Consider the following 20,243-nt stretch of genomic DNA (forward strand, 5'->3'; position numbering starts at 1 on the left):
CAACAGATAATGTTTTTTGTTTTGTTTTGCTTTTTCCTTTCTTTGACAGGGTTTCACTATGTAGTCCTGGCCAGCCTGGAACTTACTATGTATATTAGACTGGTCTTGAACTTACAAAGATTTGCCTGCTTCTGCCTCCAGAGTCTTAGGGTTAAAAGTGTGTGGCACAAGACCCTGCCCTACCTTCATATTATTAAATGGAAGATTATATATATATCAAATAGTCTTGATTGATAGCAAAGTTGGTGATGGGGTCAATAATTTTTAATTATAGGAAAAGTAAATCTAATTTATTTTTTGGACTTTGAATCAGTCCTTAATCAGAATTGATTAAGAATAGAACTTAATCAGATTATATTTGAATATAGCTTTACTATCTAGAACTCTAAGTTTCTTTCTTTTTTTCTTATTCATTTGACAAATTATTGCAACTCTTCTGTGAGTGCCTGGCATATTCTTTCTGTAGGGATTATCCAGATAAACAAAATACACAGTTTCTCTGCTTTCCTGGACATTGTGCTTATAAAGCCTGGGATGTAAATGGGGGGTGAGATGTTGGCCAAAGAAGTGGAGAGGTAGAGGTAGGATTTCAAATGACCTAGCAGACGTCAAGGCACAGAAATGTCATTTCTCAGCACTGCATGGCTGCTTGAAGCTAAACTAGGATTAGAATTTTCAGTCTTGTATTTGGATTTGTAGTTTCTTCTCTTTTTTTTCAAGACAGGGTTACTCTGTAGCTTTGAAGCCTGTCCTGAACCTAGCTCTTGTAGACCAGGCTGGCCTTGAACTCACAGAGATCCACCTGCCTCTGCCTCCCGAGTGCTGGGATTAAAGGCGTGCACCACCACCGCCCAACTGACTAAATTTCTTAAGATACTAAATAAAGCAAGACTTACTCTACACTGGGAGAAAAGAACAGTTATTCTTTCTGTCTTTAGGTTTTTCTTTCTGGGAAATGGTAAAGCCTTTTAAAGACTGTTGAACTTTCTTGGGTATGCAGATACACCACTTTAATCTTTTCACTCTCTTGGGAGGCAGATGCAGGTGGATTTCTGAGTCGGAGGCCAGCCTGGTTCCATAGCAAATCCCAGGCCAGCCAGGGCTACGCATCATGATTCAGTCTCAAAAGAAAACAACCCCCGACAAAATCACAAAATAATCTGCTTTGCTTTTACTAATATTATCTTTTAAGAAAAACAAGTAAATTCAATCACAAAAAACAGGGATTTTCTTGCTGAGTTGGGAGGACAGTGGCGTAGAGTTTTAAAGTCATTTTGCAAGTGGGAAAAGGGAAGAAACGGAAGGAAAGGGAGCTGGATCAGTAGCGGGTACGTTTTAACTCCTTTTGGCCAGTCCAGCTTCACTTTGCTTTATTTTATATGTGTGTGTGTACTGGAGTTCTGTAAAGATTTGCATACCAGAAAGGATTTTCTGACTTACGAGGATTTTAGGAACCTTTTGAGCGTAGCAGTGTGGTACAATAGAAGATACACTGCCTGGAAACTGAAGGTCAGTTTACTCTTAGCTCCATCACCCGTGAGCTGTGTGGACCTTAACAATCACCTTTAAATAAAGGCTGGGCTTAGATGAGTAATCTTTAATAGCCAGCTTGGGTATGCTTTGATTATATGATTTTGAATCTCCAGACAGAAGGAAGTATCTAATTTCTTGTGAAGTGGCCAGATACAGCATGCTGCAGATCACTAGGACCTGGAAATGGTTTTACTCGTTAGCCCACAACACCGTCTTTTTCTATCTAAAGGATCGTTCTTCCCTACTTATTCTTTCTATTATTTATTTTTATGTGTTGTGGGTGTTTTGCCTGCATCTCCTGGGACTGGAGTTACAGACAGTTGTGATCTGTCCTGTGGGTGTTGGGAATCGAGCCTAGTCCTCTGGAAGAGCAGCCAGTGCTCTTACCAGCTGAGCCGCCTCTCCAGCCCTCCTCATGTACTCTGGAATGGGCTTGTTCTTGCGCTTTGATTGAAGCCTTCATGCAGAGCCCTTGCTGCCTCTCACCTGCTGCTCTGTTGGTTTCCTGTGCAGCTGGCTGGCCCTGGACACAGTTGCTGGACCACGTGAACTCTTCCACTTTTGCTTTTTGCCACTTTTGCTTTTTGCTTTGTGTCTTGCTTTTAAGACCTTTTGAGTTGTTTGTTTCTTCTTTTAATGTTTTTACCTTTTATTTTCTGTGATTGGTATTTCTTTGTTCAATTCAGGTTAGAGTTGCCCCTACTGTCACTACCTGGAGTAACAAAACTCCTACTGCCCTTCCCAGGCATCCACCTGCAGCCTCTCCCTCTGACACACAGGTATATCCTTCATTATTCCTCCTTGAGCATGATCTGCTCACTTAAATATATAACAATATATATAACTATTACCTAATTATATATATATGATTATATATTCTCTGCCCAGCTTCCTCCTTCCTCTCTGGTCCCTTACTCTGCATCCATCTGCTGCTCTTTGCATTTTATTGCATTTGGGATGCAAGTGGCAATTTTTAGGAAAATTAATTTGTTTTCTTATTCTTTCTCTTCTTTTGCAGTTCTAAATTTACTTGAGCTAGAAATATCTCAACAAAGGTTCAAATAATGGTTTAAATTGGATTTTACTGGGGGCTGGAGAGATGGCTCAGTGGTTAAGAGCACTGACTGCTCTTCCAGAGGACCAGGGTTCAATTCCCAGCACCCACATGGCAGCTCACAACTGTCTGAAGATCCAGTTGCAGGGGATCTGACACCTTCACACCAGTGCACATAAAATAAAGTTAAATAAAGCATAAAAAATATTTAAAAAAATACTTTATTTAAAAAAATTGGATTTTACTGAAGATGTTTCTCTCTCTTGTTCTTTTTTGTAAACATTGTAGAAATCGAAAACTGAAAATCCCCTTTATCATACTTACTTACAGAGTTTGGAGAAGTAAGCGGGAATTGGTGGAGATGGAAATTCTGGTGCTCTACCGCAGTGTTAGCACAGTGTTATCATGCTGCCCTACTGTGGTGTTAGCACAGTGTTATCATTGCTGCCCTGCTGTGGTGTTAGCACAGTGTTACCATGCTGCCCTACCGCGGCGTTAGCACAGTGTTACCACAGTGTTACCTACCCTGTTATGGGCTGTTAGCCTTTGCCATTCACTGCAGTTTCTTTGGACCTTTAAATCACTCAGAATGCATCACCTAGAAAATGGGGTGTCCTCAGGAAAGTAGTATATGCAAAATGCAATTTAACATATTAAAATTGATAAAAAAAATAAACACAAATTCCATTTCAGAGATTACAAGGCCCTTTGGTGATGTTCTTGGTCCCAAATGTAATCTTCCTTTTCACTCTCTTCTTATTTCCTAGGGAGAAAACCCTCCACCTCCAGGTTTCATAATGCATGGCAATGTTAATCCAAATACTGCTGCCCCGATGCCTACATCTCCAGGCCATATGCACAGCCAGCTACCACCTTATCCACAGCCACAGCGTAAGTAATGGACCCTTGGCGTCTTCACAGTGGCCTGTCCTCCCAACAAAGCCATGGTCAAATCAGCTCTCAGAGAATAAATAAGGGGGCTAGGATGTAGCTCAGTGCAGAGTGCTCAGTGTTCAGTCTCCAGTGCCAGGAGAGAGAGAGTCAGTCCAGAGTCTGTCTTTCACCCCGTTCAGAACAGTGCTCCATTCCTCCGTCATGCTAAAGAAGAGAACTGTGTGTCATGTGGGGGCGGAGCTGTAGAAATTATCAGTACATACCCTGTTCTTCAGACAACATGACAGAAACCACAGCTTTGGGAAGTTGGTTCATGCATTTGTTATTTTCTTTTTCCACTTTATTATTATCGTTGGCTTTATTTAGTGTAAATTTTTAAAAAATAAATTAGGTTCATAGCAAGATTGATCAGAAAGTCCAGAGTCCCTCCATGTGCTCCTTGCACACCCCCTTGGCACCGCTCCACATGTGTTCTGCAGTAGTGACCCGATGCTGCGGCTCTAGCATGCCGAATCCCAGTCTGTGAACGTATGTTCTTGGTTTATGTTCTGTGAACCTGACAGAGAGCAGCTGCATTTGAGAAAAACAAATTACAACCAGGTGTGGTGGCAGAGTGTCTTTAATCCCAGCACTCAGGTGACAGAGGCAGGCAAATCTCTGAATTTGAGGCCAGCCTGGTCTGCATAGTTCCAGGACAGCCAGGGCTATAGAGAGAGACCTTACCTCAAAAGAAAAACAAATCAACCAACCCAAAAAACTACTGTTTCATAACTAAGAATAAAGAACCCAAGTAAAAACCTTAAGGATAAAATTATTAAACAACTATTAAAAATTAAGAACAAAAGGCCCAACCAAGAGGTGGTGGAACACGCCTTTAGTCCCAGCACTCGGGAGGCAGAGGCAGGTGGATCTCTGTGAGTTCAAGGCTGACCTGGTCTACAAGAGCTAGTTCCAGGACAGGTTTCAAAGCTACAGAGAAACACCCCCCCCCAAAAAAAAAAACCACACACACACACACAGCATCAACAAAAACAACATAAGGCCTAAATAAAGACCTCAGGAGACAATTGTAAGATTAAACAACTGGAAAAACCAAGATGCTCCACATAAGAACTTATCCTTGCAAGGCCTTCTGAGCTGTGGGGTTCTTTTTTTTTTTTTTTTTTTTTGTCATGGGAAACATGTTTATTTTGAAATTATTTTAGTTTAGAAATACAAAACCTCTTGGGGAGGGAAAAAGGAAAGGAAAACACAAAGTATACAGGCAACTTTTTACTTCATAAGCTTCTCACACCCTCATTTGCTCCTAGTTCCCGCGAAGAGAAAGCATTCAGCCACCCACAATAATGTTATTAATAGGGATATGGATCAGTTTCACAAAGAATCCAATGAATCCCATGATAGCAAATCCTATGGCTGTGGCCATGGCAATCTTCTGGAATTCTTTTCTGTCGGGCTTGGTGCATCTTTTAACCAGCCGAATTGAGTCCTTTACGAACTGCCGACTTGGCTCAACAAACTGCATTACCTGATCCATGACTGATTGCGGGACGGCGGCTTGAGGAGGCAAAGACACGTAGCTTAGGAGAGGACTGCTGTGGGGTTCTTCACAAAAGTATCCATTTGACTCCTTTCCATGTAGTGCTTAGTGATGCTGTTTCCAGAGGGCAGATGCACCAGGTGTGCACTGCAGAGACCCCTCCCTGCCCTGCCTGCCCTGCCCCTGCACAGTGTGGTGCTGTTGGGCTCTCCCAGGACAGCTGAAGGTTGAAGTCTTGAGCTGCCAACAAGTTCTTGAAACTATAGGGTTTTCAAGAAAAGGACATGCTCTGAGCACAGAAGTCCTGAGTGACTCTGTCTTGTGATTATTCACTGTCTCTGCAAGTCTTCACAGGGCAGGAAGTCTCAGGAAAGGGTCAGTTTTAACAGCTCTTTGGATCTTAGTCCAAAATGTCTATCACCAGCAGCATTCTAGGGATGGTGTTTTTCCTGTTATTGTTTTTCTTTTTGAAGTGCTAGAGATGGAAGCCAGGGCTTTGCCCACGCTAAGCAAGTGTTCTGTCACTGAGCTACATCCCCAGTCCCAAGTGTTAGGTTTTGGTAATATTGTTTAAACAGTAATGACTAAAATCATTCCGACTTCTGTCAGAACAAACGTGTAACTAATTAAAATCTCTGTTTCTTCTCCTGATGTAGCTTACCAGCCAGCCCAGCAGTATTCCTTCGGAACAGGGGGGTCAGCAGCTTACCGACCTCAGCAGCCTGTTGCTCCTCCTGCTTCTAATGCTTACCCTAACACCCCATACATATCCCCTGCCGCTCCTTATTCCGGGCAGCCTCAGATGTACACAGCGCAACAAACCTCCTCACCTACCTCCAACTCTGCTGCTTCTTTCCCCCCTCCCCCTTCCTCTGGAGCATCCTTCCAGCATGGCGGACCAGGAGCTCCACCATCATCTTCAGCTTATGCACTGCCTCCTGGAACAACAGGTACACCGCCTGCTGCCAGTGAGCTGCCTGCATCCCAAAGAACAGGTCTGCGCTTGGAAGGGGTTTGCTTGGGCCTCGGGTTTCAGAGCACGTGGGTGGGTGGAGGGCATCGTTTCCAAGGGGCTGTGAACTGAGTAATGCGAGGGGTTGCTTGAGTGTTTATAACAAGTTCTCAAACTCCTGTGAGTCTCCATAATGAGCGTCAGTTGCTAGATGAGGAAGCCCTTAGCCTAGAGCTCATGGTGCTAAGGGCTATAACCTGCTGCCAACTCACTGTGAAAGGAAGGGAATTAGTGGGTGAGAGGAACAGTGGTTGAGATTGGGCTCAGCTGGTCCTGTTCCATGAAATGCAGAAACGCAGGATGGGCATCTGGGATTAAACATGGGCCTCCCATGCTAGCGGAGTGCTCGACCGCTACGCTATAGCTCGGGCCCTTATGGTTTACTTGAGCTGAAGTGAGCTCAGTTATCTTAAAATGTCCTTGATTTTAAAAATGATTTGTGGGCTTCAGACTGGCCCAGTGGGTAAAGTGTCAGGTTTTGCAAGCCTGACAGTTTGGTCCCAGCAGGGCCCCATGGTAGAAGGGCAGAAGTGACCCCCGGAGGTTGTCCTCTGCCCTCCACACACACAAAGAAAACTCAAAGTAAGGCCTCTGTGCATGTCGGCATTTGAGAGTAGTTTCCTTCCCAGGTTATAATGGGCATTCACACCAGTGGGGCAAAGCTTGAACTTGGTTAGTCCCTATTCCTAAAGCTGTGCTGGCAGAGTCTGTTGTTCTGTGTTTTGCTGGTTTTAATGCTAAGAGTAACTCACATTGGTAGAAGTTTATCGTAAGTCTGTGGTAGAGCATTCTTTTCAAGTAAACACAATAAATGTGGATATAAATTTTTTTTTTTTTTTTGGTTTTTCGAGACAGGGTTTCTCTGTGGCTTTGGAGCCTGTCCTGGAACTAGCTCTTGTAGACCAGGCTGGTCTCGAACTCACAGAGATCCGCCTGCCTCTGCCTCCCGAGTGCTGGGATTAAAGGCGTGCGCCACCACCGCCCGGCGATATAAAATATTTTTAAATTTTCCTGCTTCTAGAGTCTTAGGCATGGTAGAGCCCAGAATTATGAATATACCTCCTTTTCCCTTCTCTAATATGTAATATTAGCATGCAGAGAAGGAAAGTGACTGTAAGCACTGTAGACACCTCAGTTGTCTTCCCTTTATCCGTGGACGCTCGCCCAGCACCACCTCCCCCTCCCATATGTGCACACAGTTGAGAATAGTAAGAGGTTAGCAGTGACCGGGACTGAGCAGCACACTGGGGAACTTGCCCACAGCGGCACTACAGGCACTCTGCTGGCTGGAAGGGCAGCGGGACGCCTCGGGCATGCCAGACATAGGGACAGCTTGCGCTCTTCGGCCTTGAAGTGAGGCGAGAGCTGAACAACATCAGATTGTGTCAGGCTGCTCAGTGATCTTCATCCTAGAGCCTTCGTTGTTTAGTTTACAATGATCACTTCCAAATCCTTATTATCTTTCTTAACTACAAATAGGGAGCCGGCCACACATGTTTCAGTGATGCGCTGCAGACACGGCAGTTTGACCGTTTAGAAATGAGCCCCAGCTCGTAGTAGAGTTCCAGAACCACCCTGGAAACCTGGATCAGCCACTATTTGGAGCAGTGGATATGATCCTTACTAAAGGGTAGAGTGGGTTCACGTGAATCCTCTTTAGAGCAGTGTGGGAAACAGAAGAGCGTTAAATGTCTTGGACAGCATCTAGCATTTGCTATGTTTTGTATTTAGGTCCTCACAACCCCAAGAAACAGAAATCTTAGTCTGTTAAAATTGTAGCTGAGGAGACAGGAGCTTTTTAGGAGTTGTGAGCAGTCTCGGGAGTGTGCGCGCTGGTCTCCGTTAGCGGGGTTCTGTGTCGTCACAGCCTGTGCTGGAGGTCTCTTGGTGATAGATGCTTCCCAGTGGATTTATAGAAATTCCCCAAACCACTGCTGGGGCATCTGTCACTTTATAACAGGAGATGAATATTTGCACAGCATTGTTCTCGTCGAGCAAAAGTGCATTTTGTCATGAGGTAGTGGGTGCTGTACAGTTGCTCTAACCTGGCTGAGACAGAATGACTAATGGGGAAAACAGCCAAACTAACGCTCCCTGATACTCAGCATGAACGTGTATGCCCGCTGCCTGTTAGCCTGCATGTGACCTTCCTTTACATCTCTGGTGCAGTCGCCTCACCATGTCCATTTCGGATTCCCTACAGTTTTTGTTGAAGTTATTATGAATAGACATCTTGTTGTGTTGTAGTGTGTCTTGAACCGTGGGTTTGTTGGGGATTTAAAGATTCCAGTTGGCCAGTGGGTAATTCCTTTTGGATCCTGCAGACTTCCGAGCTTTCTGTTAATATATGAGTGTGTATGCCAGAGGCTCAGAGGAATGGGTGCTGCTGCTAGGGAAGGGGGGGGGGGAAGAAGGTGGAGGGGGCAGGACTGGACAGGGCTGAGCACTAATGAAGGAGAAGGCTTCACAGTACTCCCACACTGACTCAGAATGGAGTATAATAAAGGGGTTCTTTATTAGAAGGGACTCACAGATCATAGTCCTCTACACAAACGTGGACAGGAACCAAATCCAGCATCCAGGCTAGAGAGGTGAGAGAGCAGGCCTGTGCACCTATTTGGTACCCAAGGCCACGCCCAACCTGGTCAAGCCTCTCAAAGGCCATTGGCTGAAGGAGGATCCCCATCAGACTAGGGCCATGATAAAAAGCGCTGGCTGTGCAAGCCCTGCAGCCTCGGTTCTCCAGAACCCTTGTGAAGCTGAGCGTGATGGGCCGGCTGCCTGGATGAGACTCAGTGACAAAGACAAGAGAGACCCTGCTTCAGCACTTCCGCAGGTCTCCTGACTGCCACATGTGAGCTGTGGCATACCCACATGCACGCACGCACGCACATGTATGCATGCACACTGAATACCACATTTTTACAAAAGAATATAAATAAGCCAAAATTATGTATTAAATTGAGAAAATGACATGGTTTATTGAAACTAAACATGTTTAAACATTGCATGATTTGATGGTAGGCAGAGTCAATGAGCGTATAATTGGAGAAGGCTTGATGATTGTACAAGTTTTCCCTATTCGGCAAACCATGTGTTTTGGTTCCTCATTCAAGCTACCAACTGGCTGCTCTCTTGGGAGTCTTGACTCTGATTTGGTTCAGATTCACTGCTAACTTTGAATTTGACTTCATTCTGACCTTAGTATCATCACTAAGGGATCATGTGAAAGTCCTCTGCAGACTTCTCTCTGCTGCTACTTGGTGAAAGCCGAGTGTCCCATGCTTCAGTCCCCAGGCTTTTTCTTGGGAGAGTCTTTGTTCCCTGTCCCTTCCTGTCAGCAGGGTGAGGAGAGGGCATATTGCAGGCACTCTCCCTGAAGAAGCTTAAAGCCAACCTGTTTCCAGTACTTGCAGGTGTCATCTGTGATGTCGCCAGCCCAGATGCTGAGGTCTGGAGGTGGAGCCCGGCTAGTCTCCTTACAGAGCACACAGCGACCCTCCAGACATTGGCTAGCTGTAGTGTGAGTGTATTATGTCTTCTGTGGGCAGTGAGGCTGTATGGTATAAAGTTATCACGTAAACACAGGCAGCATGGATCACTCTTTTCTTCAGTTAAACCCTAGATGAAGAGATTGGCTTGCACTTAGAAGCCATATTGTAAGGAGAACATGTCAGGGAATGCCGGAGTCATCTTCCGAGCAGTGGCTCTTAGGCTGTGGTACCCTCTCCTGCCTCTCGCTTTCTCCAGGCTGTGTGTCTTGGGTGGAGCTCAAGCCCAGTTGAGTTCATCTTCTTTTGTCTCTTCCCTTGTCAAGTGAAGCGGGTGGGTTATGAAAGACTGTGTGCTGACAAACGTAGCCACTTTCATGCTTCTGATCTGTGGTAGGCTGGCCACAGAGTGTAGTCAGCCTGTTTGCTTCTCTCCACTGCTGGAGACTTGACAACAGTGCTGGCATCACCTAGGGACTCACTGGAAGGATGACATTAGGCCCTGTCTGAACATTACACTCTGTGGTTAAACAAGGTTCTCAGTCAGCTTAGGGTCACAGCTCTGAATGCTGCCAGCATGGAAACACTTGGTGCCGTGTGGTGTGAACAGGTGTCATCTGGGGTGCTGTGCTCGTAGGACATCCTGAGCTTCGTGTGGTGTGAGCAGGTGTCATCTGGGGTGCTGTCCCCGTAGGACATCCTGAGCTTCGTTTGTCAAACAGAGAAGCTGTCAAGACAAAGACTAGGGAACATTGGTCTCTAAGTGAAGGGTAAACCTGTCTTAGAAGAGATAGCATAGTCAGAGGAGAAAATGCTGTTTAAGAGTTCATTGTATTTGATACAACTTTAAGGAATTTACCCAAAGAAACTGATAACTTTCTTAACTGAACAGAAGACATTTCACATAACTTGATTTAAAAGTGAGTCTTAGGGCAAATGTGGTAGTGCCTGTGTGTGATCCCAGCACTTGCAAGGCTAAGGCAGGAGGATTATGAGTTTGAAGCTAGCCTAGACTACATAGTGAGCAACCTGGGCTACATCGTGAGCAGTCTAGGCTCTCTAGATAGAGACCTTATAGTAACTAAATTTTAAAAATTGTAAAGCAAGTTTTGTTCCTTTGAGGTTCATTTGCTTTTTCTGGGCGCTGTTAAGCAGGGAAGGAAAAATATAATGTGATTGTTTGAGCTTAGAATGTCTTTCATAATACTGTCTAAGTGACTTTTACATTTTATCTACAGAAAATCAATCTTTCCAAGACCAGGCATCTGTATTGGAAGGTGAATTGGTTGTAAAACATACATTTGAAATACTTTAATCATTAAATGCAGCTAATGAATGGACATTAACAATAATGCATGTGAATGTGCCCTAAATCTGATTGGTATCATTTTTATTTGGCTTCTTAATTGAATCAAATTTTAGAGTGATTGAATGTGTGTGATAACTTGGAGCTTTAAATCATAGAAGCTGTGTATCTTACATGAACATAATGACAGGGTTGCTGTATCCAGGTAAGGATATGAGGTGATGGGAGAGATTGGAATGATTCCTCTGTGTGGTGGTATGTTACACATGGCTCAACAGCCTGAGACCAGCTCCTAAGTGTTCAAAGCCTATTCAGCCTCCTGTCTCAGGTGAATTTGTAGGAAGTGAGTTCTATTTAAAAAGCAAAGCAGCTAAGTCCGTTATGTTTAGGAAGAGAGCTGACCCTGTTTGGTAATGTTAAGCATGAACCAGTTTCTTTTGTTTGCTAAGCAGTTTTGTTGTGATTTAATATGTGTATCAGCTTAGCAAACAAGGGGGAAATCTGAAGAGAGCACACTGGAAACAGGCAGGCAGCACTTCCCATCGCCATGTGTTCACTCACATAGCTGTGCTCGAGCAGCCGGCCGCTTCCATAGTGAGTAAAGTGACCGCGTCAGAACTGGGCAGTTGTTGGTGTCAGCGTGCTCTGTAAGGTACTGGTACCAAAACACCGAGCTCTCCCCATGGCCATTTGTACTTTGAGATGCCAGGGTGCTGGGTTTCCAGTTTCTGATGAAACTTTCTGTAGTGTCTATAGTTTCTTAAGACAGGAAATTATGAGAATTACTCCTATTGTATAGTTGAGCTCTGTTTTTTTTTGGGGGGGGGGTGTTTGTCTTGTGGTCCTGGGCATGGGACCTGTTCTGGGCAAGCATTCTGTCGTTGAGCTGCTATCTGGCCTGGGCTCCTGAGTCTTATTTAATAGAACTGTGTTTAGCATCTATGATGTGCTTGCTGAATTGTATTTCCCTTTATTCTTTGTATGTTTAGGGTGATAGAACACCTTACAGAAGTACACTTGCCGATCTGTGCCTGTTATCTGGAGAGAAGGGTGGACTGGCTTTGGAGGCTGCCTGTCAGTTTAGACACAGGACTTCAGCCTCATCTTGGGACAGTCCCTTCCCTCTGAGTAGCACAGCTGTCAGATAGCATGCCTACTAAGGCATGCCCTGAGTGAGCTGATTGCTCGAGCCTGTATGGCTCGCAGACTTTATCCCCTCACAGTTGGGGGAAATGTTGAAGTGTGAGATGAGCCACTTTCTTCCTTTCAGGGTTCTGGAGGAAAATGACTTCTGTTGTCTGTTCTAGGTCCTCAGAATGGTTGGAATGACCCTCCAGCTTTGAACAGAGTATCTAAGAAGAAGAAGGTAATGGAAAAATCCCTCTACCCAGTGGATGTCTTTGCTGTTAGTCATCTGTAGCCATGTAGAGCACACCACGCTTAACTGATCCTTCTCAAGGCAAAGCTTGCAGATTAATGCGTGTACAACTCATTGCACCAGGATTTCCTCTAATCGGGTGACAGAAAGGCAATGACAGTCTGCTGCTAAAGCTTTACCCTGTGCTGAGGGTGGCCTACACCTCCATCCCAGGCTCGGGGACCTGGGAGGCCGAGGCAGGGAATGACTTAGGAGCTGGGACTTAGCTTGGGCTGAGCTTACATCCCTTCTCTCACTGTGTGCTTGGCAGCCAAGACACTTCCTGCATGTTCCATGTCCACACTCCCTCTCTGCACAGTGCACCTAGCTAGCTACCTAGGGCCTCCATTTTCAACTCCCACGCTGAACAGTGGAATACTTTCTCCTCTCCTTAAAGACCACCAGACATACTTTGCTATGTTCAAATGCAAGGGTAGAAAGGCTGATCTGGCCTGAGCTAGGTTTGGACGCGTGCAATAAAGCACAACTGTGTCTGCAAGGCAACTCTTAGGAAGAATTTCCTGCTGTGTCTACACACGGTTTAGCCTGCATGTGATTAAAACCAGAGGTATTGTGAGGTAGACCTAAGCAGTGGATAAATAGTTTTATAAATTATTTTATCAGTTAAAGTAGAGAACAAAAACTATACTTCTTAGTAGCCTGCCTTTAGACATCTTAACAAGAAACCTCAAACAACAACAGCAACACACCTAGGACCACCGAGCAACCTCATTCATGTGCTCAGTTTTGACAGTGGGTTTCAAATCCGAACCTTTCTCCTTTTTTTGCTTTGAATAAAGTCTCTTTACCACTTTTGCAAATCTATGCTGACCCTTATTTCAGTCCTCTGAAGAAGAGACCACGAACCAGTAAACAAACACAACCCAGATCCCAACTACAGGTCACAGTCTGAGGCCAGTCTTATCTGGACCCTGTAGTGAGACCCCATCAGCTGACCTCTCCCACCTGTGACCAACCTCAGTAAAACCTTTTTCTGGTGACGGCTATAATGGAAAGCCCCCTTAAAAGGCAGGGTGTCACTCTCCTGCAGGCCTCAAGCAGCAGGAAACAGGATTTCACACTTTGCTCCTAATTGTTTCAGTTCTAGCAGTGATCATGGTTGTATTTTGTAACCAGTGTAATTTATAATTACATTTTAGGTTTTCTTTTGCAATGTTTTAATGATTGTGTTTTGTCTCATATTTGGCTGTGTGGGGGTATCAAATCCCTTAGAACTGGAGTTACAGACAGTTGTAAGTTGCCATGTGGATGCTGGGAATTGAATCTGTGTCCTCTGGAAGAGCAACCACTGTTCCTAACCCCCGAGCCATCTCCCCATCCCCTCGTAATATTTTTTAAATATTTAATATTTAAATATTTCTTATTTTTTTCCCATGTGCTCACACATGCTTTGTGTGTGTGTGTGTCATGCACTCTTGTGAACATGCCACAATGTGTGTTTGTAAGTCAGAAGACAGTTTGCAGAGTTAGTTCTTTCCTTCCACCATTTAAGTCCCAGAGTTTGATTCAGGGCCTTAGACTTGGTGGAAGTTGCCCTTACCCACTGAGCCATTTCGCTGTCCCTGTCACAATATTAAATGAAGAAATGCCTGTACTTAGCATTGTTTATATGTCAATAATTATTACACAGTGTCAATAATTTGAACACAATATGGTAATTTTCTTCTCCCTTCTTTGAAGCTATATATATTGAAATTGAAATTCTTGGTGATTTCTTTCCTTCAAGTATAATACTGAAAGGTTAGAACATAAAATTGGGAGACATTAAGTTAGTAAGGAAGCCCCAACAAAAGGTAATAATAACCAGAAACTTAATCTGCTATTTTTAGTGCCAAATAATAGCTACTTAGTGATCTATGAAATTGAACTGACACCCTTTTGTCATTTAATATGTGCACATGCACACATGCAACATATGAGCACACATGTATGACACATTGGTTCCTGTACTGCTACATGGAATGCCATGGCCTCTGTGACTGTTACTGTGAGTCTGTGTGAGATGACAGAGAAATGACCCTTGGTGTATTCCTCACCCATGTTAGCCATATAGATCTACACTGATGTTTGCCTCTGGGATGCTGCATAAGATTCCATTTGAAAAAGGGTTCCATTGCAATGAAAATTTAACCATGAGTACTCTAAGACCTTTAGTTTTATTAGCTAAGTGTTGGCAGAGGTCCAGTCCCAAAGAAACACACGGAGGCCTACATTAATTATAAACTGGTTGGCCCATTAGCTCAGGCTTCTTATTAATTCTTACATCTTAAATTAGCCCATAATTCTTGTCTGTGTTAGCCACGTGACTTGGTACTTTTATCAGTGAGGCATTCTCATCTCGCTTCCTTTGCGGCTGGGTCACGACTACAGACTAACTCTTTCCTCTTCCCAGAATTCTTCTGTTCTGGTTGCCTTGCCTGTACCTCCTGCTTGGCTACTGGCCAATCGGCATTTTATTAAAATACAAGTGACAGATCTTTCCAGGGTACAAGACCATTGTCCCACAGCTGCTAAGGAAATGTTTTTCTTCTTATTCCTAGTTTTGGTGTTTTAATTTTTCCCCTCATCTTTTAAAAGATGCCTGAGAACTTCATGCCTCCTGTTCCCATTACATCACCAATCATGAACCCTGCTGGTGACCCCCAGTCACAGATGCTGCAGCAGCAACCTTCAGCTCCTGGGCCACTGTCAGGCCAGGCCTCCTTCCCACAGCCGCACCTTGCAGGTGGCCAGCCCTTCCATGGTGTACAGCAACCTCTTGGTCAAACAGGCATGCCCCCATCTTTCTCAAAGCCCAACATTGAAGGGGCGCCGGGAGCTCCTATTGGGAACACCATCCAGGTAACATAAATCTGGCATAGGAAGATGGCTCACTTCAGTACGTTTTTATTATATGTAAACTTACACAATTCTAGTTTCAAAATAGCAACCCCATTTTAGGAGGTTGATTGTGCATATGTATATTATTTTTCAATTACTTGGTTATATGGAAGCTTTTGAGACAAGAATCATACATTTTGGGAGTGCATGTTTACTATGTCTCAGTAATTATAGTATTTTAATCTGGTCAGTACACAATTTAAGTTTGGTTGAGTATTTATTGCATCTGAAGTTGCTAAGTAAAAGCTATTTTATAGCTTTTTCTTTTTAAAATGTTAAATAAAAATATTATGAGTTACATTATTTAATGTGTTTGTTTAAAACCTACTAAGCTAAACTGGGTGTGGTGACACACACACTTTTAATCCTAGCAATCAGGCAGAGGCCAGCAGATCTCTGAGTTCCGGGACAGCCAGGGCTACACAGAGAAACTCTTTCTTGAGGAAAAAACAAAACAAAACTTAAAAAAAACCCACAAACAACAACAAAAAACCTACTCAGCTAGCTGTACCTCCAGAGGGCGACACTTTCATACTTTAGCTGGCTATATCTCTAGAGGGAGACACTTTCTAGCTGACTGTACCTCTAAAGGGCCACACTTTCATACTTTAGCTGGCTGGACCTCTAGAGGGCGTCACTTTCATACTTTAGCTGCCTGTACCTCTAAAAGGCCACACTTTCATACTTTAGCTGGCTGTGCCTCTAGAGGGCGTCACTTTCATACTTTAGCTGGCAGAGTCCCAGAAGTTAAAAACACTTAACACCTTTCACAGTGATACTTAGAAGGACAAAGATGTTTTAACCTGCACATAAAAATGTGAAGAGCTTGGGTCAGTATTCAGTATGAGGAAATGGAACAAAGTCCTGCCTGAGAGGAAGGCTGTAGGTGGTTGTGGAGAGATCATCCTGACTAAAGAAGTTCTCAGTGCTGCAAGTTGCATCATCTGAGTTGGTTCTTACCCTGTCTTCAAAAACCAGAAAAGGAGTAAAAGGACAGAAGAAGGCTAGGGTAAACAATAAGGTTATGTATGTAACTAGTCAGCTACTCAGGCTGCGTGTGTGTGTCTGGTGTGTTAGAGAGAGAGGTAGGAATTGATCCCAGGGCCTCACATTCATTGAAAAAGCTTCCTACCATTTAGCTAGAGCCCCAGTCCATATAAAATCCAAGCTGCTCAAGGAGCGCTAGCACTCATAATGGTATCTTATCTTGGGTAATTTCACACATTAAGTCTTCATTGTATTTTTCTGTCTGTTAGGTGATTGGTCCTCTCTTTCACATAGAATCAGGATTTTGTATATGAAATACTTTATGGTCATTTCTGATTGTTTTTGTAATACTAATTCTTACAGCACGTTCAGGCTCTGCCAACAGAAAAAATTACCAAGAAACCTATTCCAGATGAGCACCTCATTCTGAAGACCACGTTTGAAGATCTTATCCAGCGCTGCCTGTCTTCAGCCACAGATCCCGTATGTATTTTCCCCTGAGTTTATTTAGTTCTAAGTATCACCTGGGCTGGAGAGTTGGGTCAGCAGTGAAGAGCACTGTTGCTTTTGCAGAGGACCTGGGTTCATTTCCAGCACCACATAGCAGCCACCCACTGTCTGTAATCCTACTCCCAGGGAATCTGACACCCTCTTCTGGCCTCTGAAGGCGGTACACACATGTGGTGCACACACATGCAGGCAAAACGTTAATACACATAAAAGTAGTAAAATAAAAATCTCTTTAATCTTTTTTATAAAGTCCCTTGTTCCAGGTCCTACAGGTTGTGTGTCAGAGCTAATAAGGCTTGCACTTAGTTTACTCGGTGGCATAGTGAACATTTGACCTTCATGGCAGCCTTATGATTGGTAGAGTCTTCGTTCACAGATGAGAAAGTTAAGGGGAAGACCTGCTGAGTAGTTTATTAGACACAGTATCTATTGTGCAGCACATTTAGTGTGCAGTGCTGCTCTGTTGGCTTCATCTCCTCTGCTGAGACGCAGACTGGGCATCCCTGCCTACACACACCCCGGCACTGTGCTTGCTGCCCCTTCTGACCACCCAGCTCCTCTAAGCCAAATTTAGACCTCTGCTCACACGTCAGAGCTTCAGGACTTTCTCTACTCCCCCAACACTGCCAATCTCCTGTCCTGTTCATTTTGGACCATCTAGTGTAAAAATACTGTGATTATTATTTTTCCCATTTATTAGAATCAAAAATCTGGGGGCTGGAGAGATAGCTCAGAGGTTAAGAGCACTGGCTGCTCTTCCATAGGTCCTGAGTTCAATTCCCAGCAACCACATGGTGGCTCACAACCATTTATAATGAGATCTTGTGCCCTCTTCTGGCATGGAGGAATATTGTATACATAATAAGTAAATAAATCTTTTAAATTTTTTTTTTTATCTGTAAGACTTTGTCTCCAGTATAGGACATAGTAGACTTTCAATAAGAATGATGTGATTTTTTCTAAGGCTAGTTGGTGTGTTTATTTTTAAAACCTTTCATTTTAGTGTTTGGAAAGGTTTCCACTATGCACTTGAGTATGTGGATTGAAGCAGGGTGTGACTCTTAATTTATGGGTCTGTCTCACCACTTAACTCTTAGTCATCTGTTTTGGAGGGAGGAGGTCTGGGGATCCACATCCCCCGGGGGGACGGGGCACATGCTAGGGGAGTGCTCTCTCTATGACACCCCCGGGGGACGGGGCACATAGTAGGGGGGTGCTCTCTCTATGACACCGGGGGGACGGGGCACATGCTAGGGGAGTGTTCTTGCTGTGACACTCACCCCATCTTACTGCCAGAGATGCTTCCTTTGTCTTTTCTGGTGCCTTAGAGGCCTGGAAAGAGGCAGATTAAACAGAGCAGATGTTGGGAAGTGTGTAAATGGGATTCCACAGTTTCCCTGTTTTCTTCTTACATCGTCTCCAGTCACTTTCCTCTTCCATGGCACTGATCCTTAGCTGTCACTGAAGGTCTTTGAACGTGTCACTTCTTGTCAAGCAATTTCACGATCCACGTGAAGCTTTCTTAAACCCCATTTTGTGCTTTGAAAGAGAGTCCTCTCCTCCCTGCCTTCAGTAGAGAACTAATGTCCATTCCAGCCACTTGTTCGAGCTTGTGGTCATGGTGGCTCCATTGCATTGTTGACATCGAAAGGTTCAAGTGTAATGCCTGTTCTTCTCTTCTGCAGCAAACCAAGAGGAAGCTAGATGATGCCAGCAAACGCCTGGAGTTTCTGTACGACAAACTTAGGGAACAGACAGTAAGTTATTTCTGGGACAAAGTGAGCCCTCTAGCAAAGACCAGAAACACAAACTGGACTGCGTGGCCCAGGGTAGCTGGCCTGCTGCTCATTTCATGGCCATGTGTCAGAAACCAGAGACAAGGCAGGGACTCTCGTCCATCTCTCAGGAGTCACAGCCTGGCCAGGGGGTGTTCTGTGACGGAAGAGGGTCCGCAGCAAGGAGACCGCTTGAACTCACCTGCTGCTCCATGACAGAGGGTCCGCAGCAAGGAGACCGCTTGAACTCACCTGCTGCTCCATTTGAGAGTTTAATAATGACAGAGCGGAAAAAAAAAAAAAAAAAAAAAAAAATAATGACAGAGCGGAGGGACAAATGGCGCACCTGACGGTGTTGTAATCCTGTTTGTCACACTCGTGAGAACCAGAGCAGAGCAAGCTGATCTAGTAGGAAGGGTCGTGTCTCTGACTGATCCTAAGGAGAGTCTGCTAAAGTAAGGGGTGTACTGAGTGACACCACGACAGAGAGCTGGACTTGGATTTTAAGAGGTGGCGGGCAAGCCAGTGTGGTGGGTGCAGGAGAGTCAGGAGTACATCCTCAGCTACATAGTTCAGTGTTAGCAGAACATATCGTTAGACACAGAGAGGAAGAAGACACAGCCAGGTAAACTTGAGAAAGTAGGGAAGGTCACTTGAGCCCAGGACTGAAACCAGACTGTATAATGTAGCAAGATCTAGTTGCAAAGAAAAAAAGTAAAAAAACAAAAATTTAAATGCCAGAAGAGACTGATGCATGTGTAGTCAGTGACTTTGCAGGAGCCATCTTACCATGGTTCTACTTTAAAATGTAACATTTACTTGGTCTAACATGTTTGCTTGCTTTATAAATATTCCAGAAATGCTAGCTAGTTTTACATTCTTGTTTCAGGCTGTGTGTCAGTCTCTGGAGTTAATGCTCTTGGGGTCTCATAGGACAGCCCCTCATGCAGTCCCTTTATTTCAGCTCTCCCCAGCCATCATCAACGGTCTGCACAGCATTGCCAGGAGCATTGAGACGAGGAACTACTCGGAAGGGTTGAGCGTCCACACGCACATCGTCAGCACCAGCAACTTCAGTGAGACGTCCGCATTCATGCCCGTCCTCAAGGTTGTACTCAGTCAGGCCAGTAAGCTGGGCGTCTGAGACAGCAGCCCAGCCCATTGCCATCACCGCTTCTCCAAAGATAGCCATGCTAAAGACTGGACCAACCCCTCATTAGCATGTTTCTGTGCAGCCACTCAGGAGCCTTGACGTTATTTCTGCAGGTACACTCACCCTAGAACTGCTTGACCCCTGGTGCTTTCTTCCATTCAACCCTCTTGCCCACTATGATTTCCTGTTCTGCGAATAGTGTCCGCCCTGGACTGCACACAGCGGCTTCCTGAGGACTCTGACAGAGTGGGTTTAAATCTTTGGTGTACTTTTTAGAAAAACTGCATCTGGCTGTGTATAAAATGGACCTAAAACTAAATTTCTCTCATGTCTTCCCTACTTTCTCCATCAATCAGATTAAAGTGTGTAATCCTATCTTACATGTTTGTGGTTTTTTTATTTCTTTACATTTTTATTATATTTTCTTTATGGGTATACCACTGTGTATATGTGGAAGTCAGGGCTGTAGGGACCAGTTCTCTCCTTCCTCCATGTAGCTCCCAGGGATGTTACTCAAGGTGTCAGGGTTGGCCTTTGCCCACTGAGCCATCTCCCAACCCTGTGAGCGGGGCTGTACTTCTGTGATGGAGCACTCGTTGGCATATATAAGATCCCGGGTCCCATTCCTATCACTGTAGAGCAGTGACTCTCAACCTTCCTAATGCTGTGA

General features: G+C 44.5%; 2 protein-coding genes across 27 annotated transcripts in view; one reads left to right on the forward strand and one right to left on the reverse strand.

Moving 5' to 3' along the window:
* The window catches only part of Sec31a (SEC31 homolog A, COPII coat complex component), a 58,809-nt gene extending 38,866 nt beyond the window's left edge, over positions 1–19,943 (forward strand). For 8 of the 26 annotated variants that reach the window (XM_057772786.1, XM_057772793.1, XM_057772798.1 and 5 more), the window contains 9 exons: positions 2,220–2,312; positions 3,355–3,478; positions 5,678–6,016; positions 10,763–10,801; positions 12,138–12,196; positions 14,846–15,109; positions 16,499–16,618; positions 18,331–18,402; positions 19,385–19,943. In XM_057772786.1, the coding sequence (XP_057628769.1) occupies positions 2,220–2,312; positions 3,355–3,478; positions 5,678–6,016; positions 10,763–10,801; positions 12,138–12,196; positions 14,846–15,109; positions 16,499–16,618; positions 18,331–18,402; positions 19,385–19,564 (1,290 nt within the window). In that variant the 3' untranslated portion in view covers positions 19,565–19,943. The remainder of the gene's footprint in view (positions 1–2,219; positions 2,313–3,354; positions 3,479–5,677; positions 6,017–10,762; positions 10,802–12,137; positions 12,197–14,845; positions 15,110–16,498; positions 16,619–18,330; positions 18,403–19,384) is intronic. The other 18 variants (XM_057772792.1, XM_057772797.1, XM_057772800.1 and 15 more) reach the window with 7 other exon arrangements.
* On the reverse strand, positions 4,671–5,063 carry LOC130876289 (protein transport protein Sec61 subunit gamma). The gene has a single exon (XM_057772814.1). The coding sequence runs from the start codon at positions 5,016–5,018 to the stop codon at positions 4,812–4,814; it is 207 nt and encodes a 68-aa protein (XP_057628797.1). The 5' UTR covers positions 5,019–5,063; the 3' UTR covers positions 4,671–4,811.
* Positions 19,944–20,243: the final 300 nt, after the last annotated feature.

This window comes from Chionomys nivalis, chromosome 6 (assembly GCF_950005125.1).
Source record: "Chionomys nivalis chromosome 6, mChiNiv1.1, whole genome shotgun sequence".
NCBI lineage: Eukaryota > Metazoa > Chordata > Mammalia > Rodentia > Cricetidae > Chionomys > Chionomys nivalis.

Bases quoted from the DNA above. Each gene is read 5' to 3' on its own strand.
- LOC130876289 (XM_057772814.1), bottom strand. From the start codon at position 5,018: ATGGATCAGGTAATGCAGTTTGTTGAGCCAAGTCGGCAGTTCGTAAAG.